The following is a 16,795-nucleotide window of genomic DNA, read 5'->3' on the forward strand; positions in this document are numbered from 1 at the left end:
AGAATCTACCACCGGATCGGAAACGCGACCCACTGAGAAGATCCGGCGAGAAACTCAGTGGGCTGTGTCTGAGGGTTAATTTACTCGTCGAGCCGTACATCACAAGCGACGGGTTCGACGAGAACGATGACCGATGCTTGAGGTACCTAAAAGCACCTTTAGTGGATTGGGAGGATCCGAAATGACGTGCTTAGGGCGATGACGACTGTTTACCATTTGGTCCGTAGGATCGGGAATGTAGTTTCCGGCGGCCACGATGAGAGGGTTCTCGTGTCGTGCCTTTATCGATGTGGCGCATCGACGCCGACTGAAGATACTTACTGATGGACTCTAAGTCCAGGTCGTCATGGAGGTCGACGTTTCTGACGTACCACGGAGCTCCAACGGCTATTCTGCAAAAACGGGATTGAATAACTTGTAATGATTTGAAGTTAGTGCGGGCCGCGTGAGCGAACAAACACTACGCTTGCATAGGTCATAACGGGGTGTATGCAAGTTTTGTAGAGTGCCACCTTATTTCTAAGGGCAAAACTTTTCTTCGAGCTTCATACCGTACGTTCCGGAATGCTCTAAGAAATTATTTGAGATGATCTTTTTTATCATCTTACCACTGACCGTCGTCGCATCAAAACGCAATTTATACAGATTGTCCTTACATTAACCTTTCCGCTTCAACTTGAAGCGGAAAGGTTAATTAAACTTATCCTTGAACTTCAAGGATAAGTTTTACTAGGCAATAATAATACACAACGCGGAATGCATTTCATCTCGCTGCGTTACTGAAGCTTAAGCCATGTCCAGGTCTGAAAGTCCAAAAATCACGTCAACAAAACCTTGATAGGCAATAAATTATTTGCAAACTACAAAGGTAACCTGAAAACTTAAATTGGTTACAATAATATAAGAGACAGATCGGCAGCCGGGCTACGGCGCGACACGAGTCACGTCATAGTGGTTGTGGTCACGTGCGTCTGAGCGTGGCCTAACACAGCGGCTCTCAAACATTGTATTAAATGTATGTATAAGTCGCCCGCCCTGCTTACCGTACGAACATACGTTCTAAGTAATACGACATTACGTATAAGTCTATTAGGTTAGACCCTCAGAAAGTTTTCAAGGAAAATCCCGAAGCACGGGCTGAATAATGTGCTCATTAAACAGCCCCGTGTCATATTTTGACGCTTTGATCGGAGTCACATGACTCGCACCGGCCGGCATTCTATCGCGCCGCGCAGAATTCATCAGAATGGCTGCAAAGCGCTCGCTGTGATGACGTGTGCACTACTTTATTCTATATGCAGTTGAATACGACCAAAACAACAATTTATAATCGTATTGTTCGCATCAATTGAAAATGGATTGCAAAGATTTAACATAACTAAGTGTCTGCTTTAGTGTTTTATTTGCTTCGGCGGAAATGTGATAAAGTTTTCGAATATTAAATTAACAAGTGAGTGTTGATTTTGTAAAAAAAATAGAACAGTGAGTGTTTTTTGTTTTTGTTGTGATACAAAGTGAATATGGAAACACGACATTATTGGGAGGAAAACGGACATGCCGTTAAATACGACAAGTAAGTGGAATACTCGATTAATTCATTTTAAAGATGTTGTGGTGATATTAAAATTATGTGCCAGAGGCCTTGAAATACAAAACTAATTGCTTGAAACTGGACATATCTGATTGAGAGGAGTTGTTCGAAGATGAAAGCCATGCGTATGGAAGTTTATAACAGTAGTAACATTTTTTTTTTTATTTAGTATCGTGGTAGTGTTTGTTTTGTTTTAGTTGTATTATTTATTATGCTTGTAATGGGCATAAGTAATTCAATTGCAAATTAAGGATACCTATCAAACGATCGATTACACTTCTATCTTTTGGGTACTTAATTAAACTTTTATGCCTAGTTTTCGTGACAAATTTAATTGAGACTCATTGAATAATTTTATTGACTATCACTCGAACTCAAGATTGCGTGATTAATTTCAATGAGTACTTAGGTATCTATAGAAAAAAATGCTTAAGTTTTATCACAAACTTTAACCAAAACAAGTTTACTAATCTTGATGGCATCTTTAGCATTGACCGATAGACGTCTTATGAGTCCGCACAGGTAGGTACCACCATCTTCTTGCCTATTTCTGCGTTGTAGGTACTTACTGTTAAAAGTGAAACCTTAGCACTAATATCTCAATCTCATTGGCGGTATTTACATTGTAGATGTCCATGTGGAGCCCATAGCTCCAGTAATCACTTAACATCAGGTGGGCCGTGAGCTCGTCCACCCATCTAAGCAATAAAATAAAGTCGTTATTAAAACGCAAAAGTAACTATTTATTTGATTTAACACTCAATGCTATTATTATTTAGGTTATAATATTTACTAGCAATAAATTATTCTTATTAATTACGATACGACGCGACTAGGTATAATTTTATTATAATATAAGTGTTTACTTACGTTCGTACATAAGTGCAGTTATGTATATAAAAATAAATCTATAATTAGATACTGTACTTACTATTGTAATGCTGTTTTATTTGTTATATTAATAAAAGAAAACAGTACATAAATTACTTCCCATTTTGATTTTCTTAAAATATTCAGAGGACTTTCATAGGAATTTATACGACAGTACTGGTCTATCGTATGATAGCCTATATCCCTAATACTGGCAATAACGACTAATCCTGGCCTAAATACTTAACGTCCTACCCTAAATTCTAGGGGCCTATTACCTGTACTTATTTTCGGATAAAAACTCTGATGTACATTATATGTACTTCCTAACGCTAATCCCGTCTGCGACAGACTGGAATAGCCCCTTATGCTACTAGCGAATTAGTAGGGGAAAAAATATCCAAAGTCTTAACAAACACGATGTCTATTATAAAGGCGAAACCATGACGTCATACTTAGGAGGGTAGCCGTGAGGTTGAGATCAAAGCAACGTGAGGCTGTCCTCAAAGAGGTGCTATCGCCACTTAATTCGTACATTTTTGTCGATTACTTACTTTGAGAACTAAACGAAGCCTACTTCTACTGCCACGGCAATTCATGAGATCTGGCAATCTGTAGGACTGTGGCAGATCGAATGCAATAGACTATAAATTGAACGCTGGTGTTCGTAAAATAATATCAAAACCATTAAGATCGCCCTAGTACCGCTTACCCCAGAGAAATTTGATTTATTTCTGTGGTTTACCCACAAAAGCCGCCCAATATTCTTCGAAAAACTTCAGCTTTCTTCGTTAATATAAAATAGTTTGGTCTTTAGCCCTGGACAAAGATTCGTTTATTACAGACATATTGAGTATCGCCATTGTAAAACCAATACCTGTAATGTGTACTTTTGCAGATTTTTACCGACCAATTTTCAAGCAAGCTAATAATAATCGGCAAATAAATAGAGACAATGACAGTAGGTCACTCGCAAGACTAAGATTACCTACGGTATAATCTATTTAATCGTATCTAATGTTCCGTAGGAATAATTATTAAATAGATTTTTTTAAACTGTGAATCTTAAACTAAACGTCTTAATATGTAAAATTGCGCAAGAGCGAGAATTATTGGAAATGGGCCCTAGCCACTACTAAAAAATCGATAAATCCTAACAGCCTGTAGCCGATAATATACAATATTTAAAAAAGGAACTCTATGTACTTTTTCAATTTTCATTTAGGTTTTAAATCCACTGAATTTCTCAAAATTTTCTGTCATTAAATATCGATTAACTTCGATCAATATTCTGTTAATAAAGGTATCTTACAAATTGTATAACGTAATATTCAATATCGATCAATAATAATATCGAAAATAATCGTTTAAAGTAAAATCGATGCCTCCAATGAACACTACGCTAACTCCAAATTCGTAAGCTTACAGGAGGAGCGTTTAAATGAAAAAAGTTAATAAAATCTTTGTTATTGCAGATATATTTATGGTTTTTTCTTGTGTAACTAGCTGATTTACTCTTGCTTCGAACCCCATCAATAATAATTTGTAATACTTTTAAAATAGTGAAGCGATTTGCGTGAAAAACGAAAATTTCAAAATTTTGAGTTAGAGTAATGTTCATTGGAGCCATCGAAATTATCGATACGTAGCTACAACAAAAATGAAAACTTTTGAAATAATTTCCGTTAAAGAAACGGATGTTATTACTTTTTAGATATTCCTAATTGTTTTATAAGTTACATCATCGCGTTTGTGTGTGTCTTTAATCTTTATATTAATTACATAGTGATGTTCATTATTCTCCGAAAAACTAGATATGTAATTAAGATGTTAGTTATCTCCATGTCTTTACAAGCTATAAAAATCATTGTTTTTTTTATTATTTCAAACCGTAAACGTGTCATCTATCACGTCACACATACTCTACGTTATTTGTAAATCTCGCTTAAAGATTATTCATTTTTAAGATGTTTTTATTTATTAAATAAACGTAAACTTTTATTATTATTATAATAGTTATTATGAAACTTATTTACTGGTGGTAGGACCTCTTGTGAGTCCGCATGGGTAGGTACCACCAACTTGCCTATTTCTGCCGTGAAGCAGTAATGCGTTTCGGTTTGAAGGGTGGGGCAGCCGTTGTAACTACACTGAGACCTTAGATCTCGTTGTAGATTCTATTAGCTCTCGTTACCAATTAACACCAAATTGGCTGTACGCTCGTACACCCATTTATGCAATAATAAAAAAAAATTTTTTTTTTAAATGTACCCAAAAATGGAACAATTCAATAACGATTATAAGCAGCGAAAGCGAATCAAAAATAACAAACATCTTGTCGTACACGTGAGTATGGCCGGAGTCGCGAGGGCGCGAACGCTGCACGCGTCACGGCAGCCGCGGCCTCCACACGCCGAGCGAAACGTGACCGCGCGCGCACACACACGCAGCCGGCACACACACGCGCACCCGCCACTAGCACGAGCTACGTAACTCACGTTCTTATCGTATTTAAATTGTTCTACCATTGGTCGAGACGGTATTTATGAAATAATAAGTACTGAAAATTTCTAAAACAAATTACGTATATATGTAGTTACATTTTTCGGTATGAAGTGGCGTGTTGCATAATATTATTAGGCCACTGAGTTTCTCGCCGAATCTTCTCAATGGGTCGCCTTTGTGAACCGGTGGTAGATTCTGCGAAGCACTGCTCTTGCTAGGGCCAGTGTTAGCAACACTCCGGTTTGAGCCCCGTGAGCTCACCTACACGTCAAGGAGAAGTTGAAATAGCCTCTTATGGCTATCAGCATAGGTATGAAAAAAAGTGCTGAAAATTTCTAAAACAAATTACATATATAGATACATATTTGGGTATGAAGTGGCGCGTTGCATAATATTATTAGGCCACTGAGTTTCTCGCCGAATCTTCTCAATGGGTCGCCTTTGTGATCCGGTGGTAGATTCTGCGAAGTACTGCTCTTGCTAGGGCCAGTGCTAGCAACACTCCGGTTTGAGCCCCGTGAGCTCATCTACACGTCACGGAGAAGCTGAAATAACGTCTTATGGCTATCAGTATAGGTATGAAAAAAAGTACTGAAAATTTCTAAAACAAATTACATATATAGTTACATTTTTGGTATGAAGTGGCGCGTTGCATAATATTATTAGGCCACTGAGTTTCTCGCCGAATCTTCTCAATGGGTCGCCTTTGTGAACCGGTGGTAGATTCTGCGAAGCACTGCTCTTGCTAGGGCCAGTGTTAGCAACACTCCGGTTTGAGCCCCGTGAGCTCACCTACACGTCAAGGAGAAGTTGAAATAGCCTCTTATGGCTATCAGCATAGGTATGAAAAAAAGTGCTGAAAATTTCTAAAACAAATTACATATATAGATACATATTTGGGTATGAAGTGGCGCGTTGCATAATATTATTAGGCCACTGAGTTTCTCGCCGAATCTTCTCAATGGGTCGCCTTTGTGATCCGGTGGTAGATTCTGCGAAGTACTGCTCTTGCTAGGGCCAGTGCTAGCAACACTCCGGTTTGAGCCCCGTGAGCTCATCTACACGTCACGGAGAAGCTGAAATAACGTCTTATGGCTATCAGTATAGGTATGAAAAAAAGTACTGAAAATTTCTAAAACAAATTACATATATAGTTACATTTTTGGTATGAAGTGGCGCGTTGCATAATATTATTAGGCCACTGAGTTTCGCGCCGAATCTTCTCAATGGGTCGCTTTTTTGATACGTTGGTAGATTCTGCGAAGCACTGCTTTTGCTAGGGCCAGTGTTAGCAACATTCCGGTTTGAGCCCAGTGAGCTCACCTACACGTCAAGGAGAAGCTGAAATAGCCTCTTATGGCTATCAGTATAGGTAGGGAAAAAAATACTGAAATTTTCTAAAACAAATTACATATATAGTTACATTTTTCGGTATGAAGCGGCGCGTTGCATAATATTATAGTATTATTACAGTATTTGTCATAAAAAAATAATGAAACGTTTAGTTGTTTCAAACCATGGAATAATGATTTGTGACATTAATTGGTAGGGTATTAAAACTTTTTGCGTTCTAATGAAAATTTTAAATTTATGCATAAAATAGACTTACATATTTATATTTGGAAGCAATGAGCAGTGTCGAATTGACAGGATATTAAATTTATTTCGATTTAATAATTTCATAAATTCTATTACTGTAATTAAACACGTATTAAGAAAAGAAAAAGAAAAATGAAATGTTTTTATTTTAAATTTTTGTATTACTTAATAAAATATTAATTGAACTTAAAAGTAAAAATGATTGGAAATTAAAGTCTAATAAAGGTTTATTCCGAATTAAAATTTTGTATATAATTGAAATCTACGAATTTGGCGCGTTTCTAGGAAGTAGATACATATTTGCAGTACGCAGCAAGTTGTCCGTTTTTTGGTATTGCTGATGTCCATGGGCGAAGATGACTACTTACCATCGAGTAGGTTGCCTACGTAGTCAAAAAAAAAAGTATTCTCTTTGGTGTTCGCAAATCGTAAAAAAGAATTAAAACTACTTTTACGGTTTTAACTCCCGTTTAAAAGTATCCGTAACTGGAGATCATGAACATGAAGTTAAACCAGTAATTGTATTTATGGATGTAAGTAAGGTTGTATTTTCCAAAAATATCGCATTAAGAAAACCTCGTTTTTATAATTTAACCAAATAATCTATAAACTATTAAGTATAAGGATCACGAAAGACCCAAAATAAATCGATGTAACACTCAAGAAAATCAAAATTGACAAATGAGAATTATCAATCAATAGATATCCAATGCGATAATTAGAAGAAAAATAATCGTAATAAAATATAATATATTGATCAGATCTATTTGATTATAAATTAATATTTAATTATGTATATACACATACACATAAAACAATATTTGCGTGGATACATGCTTTAGTATGAAGGCGTTATCGTCTACTCGTGTAGATAGGACCTTGAGGTGTCGTTGCACCCTAAACAATGTTGCACACACGTGTACATATTGAAATCAATATCGGGCATAACGTTAGATAACTTTTTACGTATTTGAAAGAAACCTACCAGATTAAAAATAATAATTGAAGCTAATATTCAGTTCTCTTAATTAATTAGCGTAATTAGTATTTTAAGGCACTTCTATTAAAATTCCGTCTAAATCAGGGGTGAGCAGAACAACCTTTTTAATCTATGGGCCAATTTTCTTTTTTTTTATGCTTTATCTTTGCTTTATTTTTGCTTTATTATTTATTTTTGCTTTAGAGCCATACACCTATTAGGTTAAGTCAGCTCTATGGGCCAATTTAAATTAAAATTTTTTTGGCGGACCGCATATAAGCTCGGTCTTATTAATAACTAGCTTTTGCCTGCAACTTTATCCGCGTGGAATAGTTCACAAATAATGATTTATTTTAGATCAAATTTGGTTAGCATAAAAAATGTTATAGTGAGCCGACATATAGACTTTAACATATAGACATAAGCTGTCGCGGATTTTTTTTTCAGATCTTTTAAAGGGGAACAATTCTGTCGTATGTATTATTTTAGCGAAACTTTAACCGTTTCTGCAGCACACGCAGCGGAAACTCTCAAAAGGAAAAAAAACCCCGATTTTAAAACATTCTTTATTGGTGCTCCGCTTGTATCGGTCTTGGCGTGATGTTATATAGCCTATAGCCTTCCTCGATAAATGGGCTATCTAACACTGAAAGAATTTTTCAAATCGGACCAGCAGCTCCTGAGTTTAGCGCGTTCAAACAAACTCTTCTTTTAGCTTTATAATATTAGTATAGATTTACGAAACTTTATTTATAATAAATATTGGAATAAAGAAATATAAAACTAAAAAAATAATAAAGATTTCATATTATACAAGTATTAGTGCAAGATAAAAACGAACAGAAACGAGAAGTCGATAAAATACATTCAATTTTAGAAATGCATGACGGGTCGCGTGTTGCTCATCCTTGGTCTAAATGACTAAGCCAAGATTGTTTTGAACGAGGCTTGTCTACGTGTACAAAGTTCGCAGCCCACTGAGTTTCTCACCGGATCTACTCAGTGGGTCGCGATTCCGACTCCAGTGGTAGATTCTGCGAAGCACTGCTCTTTTTAGGGTTAGTGTTAGCAAATTATCTCTGGTTGAGCTCACCTACCGGTCCGGATTTAGTTAGGCTATCAGTAAATAGGAAAAATAAAAAGCATATTTCGCAAAAAAAACTCATTAAATAACAATGTAATAAGATGTACCGTATAAACTTCATTTTTTTTTAACTGATTACAAAAATAAAAAAAATACTTTACACCATAATGTATTTAATGATTGAATAGAACTTTTTTTTTATTGTTTAGATGGATGGACGCGCTCACAGCCCACCCGGTGTTAAGTGGTTACTGGAGCCCATAGACATCTACAACGTAAATTCGCCACCCACCTTGAGATACAAGTTCTATAGGTCTCAAGTATAGTTACAACGGTTGCCCCACCCTTCAAACCAAAACGCATTACTGCTTCACGGCAGAAATAGGCAGGGTGGTGGTACCCACCCGCGCGGACTCACAAGAGGTCCTACCACCAGTAAAGAACTGATAGAACTGATAGATTGATAGAACTAATAGACGTGTAGAGTAAATACAACTGTCCACGCAAGCTATCTATTTCTACCGGTGAAACATTCATGCGTTCGCGTTAAAGGACCTTCGACCTAATCTGTGAGATGTTAGCATTCGGTTTGTGTTATTAAGATCGTTCGCAGATCCGCCTCTCTAGGTTTGAGCGTCTGCCGTCAGCAGACTCAACAATAAAATACCTCAAAATAGGGCAATTAAACACACACTTAAAAATCAGGATATATAATAAATAAATAAAATATCTATCTAGTTTATAAGCAAAAAAAACACGTTTAAATAGCAAACCGAAGTGACAGTTAATATCATATTTTTTATCCCATTGGTACTGGTCAGGATATTAGAGCGAAGTTATAAATTTATTGCAATGTCATCCGTCTTGAAGTATGTGAAAATGACGTTCAAAGATTCCGTTAAACGCGAGTTATTGCATACAAACAAACATACACATGTATGTAAATATGTATGTACATTCCAACTAATAAAACTATGTTAAAATTCTAACGTCAACCGTTGAGAGACTTGGCGCTATATTGAATATTAATTAGTGTGAGTTAAAAATAAAACTTTTGACGTGTTTACTTTTCACTGTGTCGCATCTGAGTTGTTTGAAAATATTAAGTCTACATCTAGAACTTTGGGTTGTCTGCTTGTTTTGTACGATATGTAACATGACGAGCGCTGTAAGGTATTTTTCGATCCCATGGTCTTCAAATTACCATCACACGATCCTTGAACTTAGAAAAATAATCCTAAGCGGTAAACAGATGAATATTTGCTTCTCATTCTTTACTCTTGATAGTTCTGGTGCCCGCGAGCATCAGTGAACGCTCATTAATTTGAGAAGAGAATGTTGGCCTTCAAAAGCATTATAATACTAAAAACAATATTAATTGGTTGTCTGTATATTCGGTTTATAGACGATAGCTTTACATGATAGCGTCAATAGTAAAACTATTCAAACTGCTAGCTCTGACGTCACGCGAGAAGAGAGATAAACGTGTCACAAGCCAACGCTTGGACCGATCGTGCCCTCTATCGCTTGTTCCGCGCTCTCGCTTGCACGCTTGAGTTCAGGCGGAACGTGACACTTTTTCGTGCGGGCAGACGGTGTTCATCGATTTATAAGACATTATCACATCAGCGATAAATTGTTTATTATATTAATGAAGCGATGTATAAATAAATTATTTTAATTATACTTTTACGATTATACGTCATATTCTCAATACATTCAAGTATTGCTAGGCCGGCTAGGCTAGTACACCCTTGTCGTGTTATATCAATGTGACGCCCATGGTTGGAGATTATTTAATTATAAAAAAATGTTAAGTTAATTTAGGTAAATTAAATAATGACTTAATGTTAAGCTATTTTAACATAATTCTTTACTTCCGTATTGAGATAATTCTGTGGTTCGTCTCAATGATGGGTGATCAATGTGCAAATTTCTTTTTTTAATTGGACTGAAGTTTATATGCCATTATAATGTAATAAGATTATACAAGAATAATTAATCTATGTGGTTCTCTATACGTTCCAAGGACAAAAAAAGCAACGTAACTAATTTGATATATTATATAAACAATGAAAAAAAAAATCTACTTTATTTTAATAATAATAAATAATAATAATAATAATTAGCCCTTTAAACTGGGTGAGATTTATCTTTGTGATTGGATCTTTTGGTTTGTTTGTTTATAAGATGTCTCTCAACTCAGTGTGCCTTCTGGCAAAGGCCTCCTCCAGTAGTCTCCATTGTTTTCTATCTTGAGCAACTCTTCTCCATTTGGGTCCGGCGGTAAGTTTCAGCTCATTTTCCCATCGCATTTGTTGACGTCCTCGACACCTCTTGCCATCTCTTGGATACCAGTTCGTTATAATTTGACTCCACTTTTCTTGTCTAGATCTCAACATATGGCCGGTCCATCTCCATTTTTGGAGGTCTATTTTTTCCAGGATGTCAGTTAGTTTTGTTTTTTCTCTTAATTGCACATTGCTAACTCTATCTTGTCTTCTTGTTCCTGTCATGCTTCGTTCCATACCTCTCTGGCACTTTCCCAGTTTTTCTCTATGGTGTTTTGTAAGGGACCATGTTTCGCAGCCGTATGTGATGCATGGGAGAATACAAGTATTGAATACTTTCCTCTTCGTTGCCATATTGTGTTCTTTAGCTTTTACAACTTCCTTAAGAGACCAGTATTTTTTCCACCCATTAGCAATCCTCTTATTTATTTCCTTGGTTGTTTGGTCTTTAGGGGAGATGATCTGACCCAAGTAGCAATATTCGTCAACATATTCTACTTTTTGTCCATCAATTTCAATGGGCCTTATTTCTGAGTTAGTCATCAATTTCGTTTTTGTTATGTTCATTTTTAACCCCACTTTGGAGCTTTCAGTATTTAGAGCTTGGATCATCTTTTCGAGTGCCTTTGGATTTTCTTCAAGCAGAACTATATCGTCCGCGAATCTTAAGTGGTTTAGTTTCCGTCCGTCTATGTTGAGGCCTAGATGTTCCCAGTCAAGGTTGCGAAAGACGTTCTCTAGCACTGCTGAAAACAACTTTGGGGACATTGGGTCTCCCTGCCTGACTCCTCGCTTGATTCCGAATTCTTTTCCCAGGGTTTCTAACTGGATTTTTGCTTTACTGTTTGCATATATATTTTTGATAATGTCTAAATATGTTTCTGGTATACCTTGCTTTTCTAGGCTTTCCCACATTGCTTTATGACTAATGCAATCAAAAGCCTTTGCATAATCTATAAAAGCCACATACAGTGTTTTGTTGAATTCGTTGTACTTCTCAATTAATTGTTTGAGTGTATGGATGTGGTCTATTGTTGAAAAATTCCGTCTGAACCCGGCTTGCTCCTTACTTACTTTATTTTAATACTATGTTTTTTTTATTTCCTACTTAAAATACACCAATGTACTTTATCTGCAAAAAAAGGTGGCAACCCTAATTTGCCAATTAGGGCTAATTTTCATTGTATCGTACTCCACCTCGTCGTGCGTCGTATACCTCAATTCTGAGGGTCGTGACCACCCTTCTGCATCACTTTCTCTTGCACGATTTTTCTCCATCTGTTTCTCTATCCCTACTACCGTACAAGCATAAATATAAATAAGATATATTAAATTAGAGCATAATAAAACGGAGAAAAATAATAATAACCTAAACGAACACGCAATCACTTTTTCTATTGATTGGTTGATAAAGAAAATTTAAGAAATTTTTAAGAACACGTCTCGAGGCAACGCAAACAAGTGGCTATTTAAAAAAAAAAACAATAATTGATTTCTTTTTTATTATCATTATATCGAATTTCTGGACCTTCCAGTATTTTTTTTCTTTCCAAGGAGAATGCATCGCGTTATCACTATTTATTGAACACCCTATTTTTTTTTTCTTATTTATTCGATTAACCTCGAGGAGTTATTCTAGATTAACCGAACTAGTAGGTGAGCTCACGGGGCTCAAACATGACGTCGTTGCTACCACTAATCCTAGCAAGAGCAGTGCTTCGCAGAATCTACCACCGGATCGGAAACGCGACCCACTAAAAAGATCCGGCGAAAAACTCAGTGGGCTGTGTCTGTGGGTTAATTTACTCGTCGAGCCGTACATCACAAGCGACGGGTTCGACGAGAACGATGACCGGTGCTTGAGGTACATAAAAGCACCTTTAGTGGATTGGGAGGATTCGAAATGACGTGTTTAGGGCGATGTCAACTTTTGGTCCGTAGGATCGGGAATGTAGTTTCCGGCGGCCACGATGAGAGGATTCTAGTGTCGTGCCGCTTTATCGAAGTGGCGCATCGACGCCGACTGTAGATAATTACTGATGGACTCCAGGTCCATGTCGTCGTGGAGGTATATGCCCTCGTAAATATTATAGGGATTAGTTACAAACGACGAACGATTCGTTCCTCACTAATGACGTTGTTTTTCTATCCTTATCTATTCTATTCTATATTAATGTTATGACCTGCGGTTATATACTTAACCTATTATTTATTTTGAATTCATAGTTTAGACACGTGTTTCGTAAAATTTGTGTTAAGCAATTTAAAAACCTGTCTATGCCTGTCTGCTATCGATTATTTTGGATTTGAAATTTATGAATTTGTTCTACATAGATATAATTGAAATGATATAAATGTTTGAATGCTATTAAATCTATTGTAAAGGTGACGAGGCGAAATGTTGCGCGTTTAAATGCCTTGTAATAACGCTTATTGACTTGATATAACCCTGACAGATTAGAATATTTTAGTACCTGCCAAATCAAGATTACAGTGAGTGGTCTCCTAACTGAATATTAGATTTAGAATGGCTTCGAGAAGGGAGAGATGGCGGGAGGTCGGTCGTGAGAAACGTCAATTCTGCCCCTCCAAGGCTACATAAGGATTAAGGTGGAGAGCGAAACTATTAAGAAGAGGGAGAGCAATTATTTCATTCTTAAAATTTAAAATACGCGTATCTGGTATCTTACACGGAACATATCAACGCGTATGACGTATAAGGTACACGGTAAATATAAATAGTGTTAGACTTTTTTAGGTATAGACTCGAAAGGTATAAATAAATGTATACTAACATTTCATATAATATGGAACATCATAATAATCGTAAGTTTGATATTCGGGAAACGGTATTTCGATCTAGTCTCTAGATATGCGTCAACGCAGAAAATACTGTATTATTGTGTACGTCATAACAAAAAAATCTTAGTAAAAGTGAATTAATTTTCAAAATTTTTGTACCACTTGGTCACGGTGTACGGCAATGAGAACTCGAATCTCAATCGTGGATTAAAAATCACATTCAGATTCAATTCAATACTATCAACCCAAGTCTTATCATCATTGAAATTAAAACTATACCAAAAAATGTTGACGCTTTTTTTCTGCTTTAAAACGCTCCATTTAAGACGTAATTTGGAGAATTCAATAGTATTCTAATACGGCTGTGCTACTCTTCAGATCGGAACTTATTTAGGGCCCACCTCTAGTATCAGTCCGGAGTACCACTAAAAAGATTCACGGGAGAGTAGAGATGAGGCAGAACTTAAAAGGGAAACAGTAAATGAGAATATTGGAACTGCAAACTTGGAAAGAGAATGTGTACACCAGTATTCTAGAATCTCCTGGACTACAAATCCTTGCTACAAACATTTGTTCAGATAAATGTAAAAAACAATTTTAATCGGGGCCATAAAAATTTGATAAGAAAATTATAATATTATAATTACGGATGAATTACAGGGAAAGGATAGAACCTCGAATACTCTAGGATCGCGTATCAGTATCAAAAATATATCTGTACGTTATCTGTAATCTATGTTTTTTTTTTTCCCTACCTAAGCCGGTAGCCTAGAGAGGCTATTCCAGCGGAATCTTAACTAGTAGGTGAGCTCACGGGGCTCAAACCTGACGACGATGCTAACAAGAACCCTAGCAAGAGTCGTGCTTCGCAGAATCTACCACTAGATCGGAAACGCGACCCACTGAGAAGATCCGGCGAGAAACTCAGTGGGCTGTATCTGAGAGTTAATTTACTCGTCGAGCCCTTCGTCGCAAGCGACGGGTTCGACGAGAACGGTGACCGGTGCTTGAAGTACCTAGAAGCACCGTTAGTGGATCGGGAGGATCCGAGATGACGTGTTTTGGGCGACGTCGACTGCTTTCCATTCTTTCCGCAGGATCGGGAATGTAGTTACCGGCGGCCACGATGAGAGGGTTCTCGTGTCGTGCCGCTTTATCGAAGTGGCGCATTGACGCCGACTGCATATACTTACTGGTGGACTCTAAGTCCAGGTCGTCATGGAGGTCGACGTTCCTGACGAACCACGGGGCTTCAACGGCTATCCTGCAAAAACGGAATCTATGTACATAACAATATGAGATTGATAGAAACACAATCTAATATCCGAAGTAACAGAAAAATCACGTAAACAACAACTTAAACACTTATTGATAAAAAAAAAATACGTCAACCGAATTGATGCCTAACTACATACGACATACGATATAGAAATTGAAAATCCATTGAGATCCGAAGCCATTTCAGTCAATGGCGTAACACAAATATCTCCTATAGCGCTTTCATTGATTATAGTCTTAATTGTATATGAAATAAAGTGTATATTTCTAAGAGGCGAAATGTTCGTTCGGTCGCCGCATTATCATTCGTTACGTCACGTCTACGGCGTTCGGAACGTTCCTCTACTGTTTGCGTAACGGCCTCGTGGTTCGCAACGTGACTTGTGACAACACGTGGCCCTCCATGCTGGATTTAGAGGCTCCAGTGTGGGCTTAGCCGTATGCTCGAAGCCGCAGCTGATCGTTAGTGACCTGTGTGCCCTCTTTAACATTACGATCGGAATTTTATTCGGGTTTCTTAATTTGTTTATCAAAAGAGTATGGTAGTCTTTTTTTTTTAAAGTTAAACAATTTTAAGAATTTGTTGGACGTGAATAATGTGTCATAGGGCTCTATAGAATAGCGTTCTCTATCTCTCCGGTTCTATGACAGAAAACACGAAGATATAACTACGGTGTCAAGCTATTACCACTCCAACACTATCAGTTCGCAGCAGTAATAGTATCAGCTATTGGTAATGTAGTAAGGCAGTAAGTTGTAAGTCCGCTCGATGGGTACCTCTTGATATCCCGAAGAAATATACCTTCAGGGGTACCAGCATTTTGTATCGTGCAGTTTATAGGTTCCGAGAACCAATTTCCATCCGAGGAACAAACAAATTCAAAGATAATCAAATCTAAACACAAATTACATCAGCCGAAAATATACTTTACAATACTCAAAACTAGTTAAATTTGTTAAAAATATTTTTAATAATCTCATTACTTTTATGGGCAATGGACTTAATTTAGTCACCGTGAAAGGGCCACCCTTATTGTTACCGTAGCTCTAACTACGCCTCGGGTGGAGCGTTGTTCGCGTCCACCTGCTGGAGGCGCGGAGGCTACAATGCTTCCGCTGCCACGCGTTGGGCCATGTGGGTGCGCGGTGCCCGTCGTCGGTCGACCGCAGCCACGACTGCTACCGGTGCGGACAGACCGGCCACGTGGCATTCGGATGCACACTGGCACCGCGATGCGCCGTCTGCGCCTCCGCCGGGAAACCAGCGGACCACACTTCAGGAGGCAAGGCCTGTGCAAGGCCCCCGAGAAAACCGAAGAGAGAGGACGTCGCTGCACCCGCGGCCGCACCCGTTGCTGCAGACCGAAGTCAACTCGGCGAGACGACGACTCCGATGGACGTCCAGCCTCCGTCGGGCACAAGGAAGACCGGGGCTTTATGAAGAACCGGGCATGCCGATGAACCGAGGAGGAGGTCGTGGACCTCGGTTCGTAGGCAGTGAAGGGGGAGCAGGTGGTGCGGGCAGAAAGCTCCCACCCGGCTCCTGCAGGGGCTGTCGATTGCTGGGTGCGGGGCGCCCGGTGCTCGGCACTAAGGTCCTGTGGGGTGGTGGTGCGCTGTGGCTCCGGTGCGCCCCTCACGAGTCGTGGAGATGAGGGGGGGAAGAAGTCCTCGGTGGCAGATCCCGCCCAATGTAACATTGGGGTGGGAGCCGGCGAAGGCGGGCCTATGGCGCGCACATGGCGGTACCTGGGTCCCCGTCCAGCCGGAGTGGAGGAGCTCGTTGGGGTTTAGTC

The 16,795-nt window shown here is 38.2% G+C and overlaps 1 protein-coding gene across 4 annotated transcripts in view; it reads left to right on the forward strand.

The window, feature by feature from the left end:
• Positions 1 to 962: 962 nt before the first annotated feature.
• Positions 963 to 16,795, forward strand: part of LOC101746519 (transcription factor cwo) — a 44,275-nt gene continuing 28,442 nt past the window's right edge. For all 4 annotated transcript variants that reach the window (XM_012689160.4, XM_012689161.4, XM_021347011.3 and 1 more), the window contains exon 1: positions 963 to 1,573. In XM_012689160.4, the coding sequence (XP_012544614.1) occupies positions 1,521 to 1,573 (53 nt within the window). In that variant the 5' untranslated portion in view covers positions 963 to 1,520. The remainder of the gene's footprint in view (positions 1,574 to 16,795) is intronic.

Source organism: Bombyx mori, chromosome 22 (genome assembly GCF_030269925.1).
Source record: "Bombyx mori chromosome 22, ASM3026992v2".
NCBI classification, from domain to species: domain Eukaryota; kingdom Metazoa; phylum Arthropoda; class Insecta; order Lepidoptera; family Bombycidae; genus Bombyx; species Bombyx mori.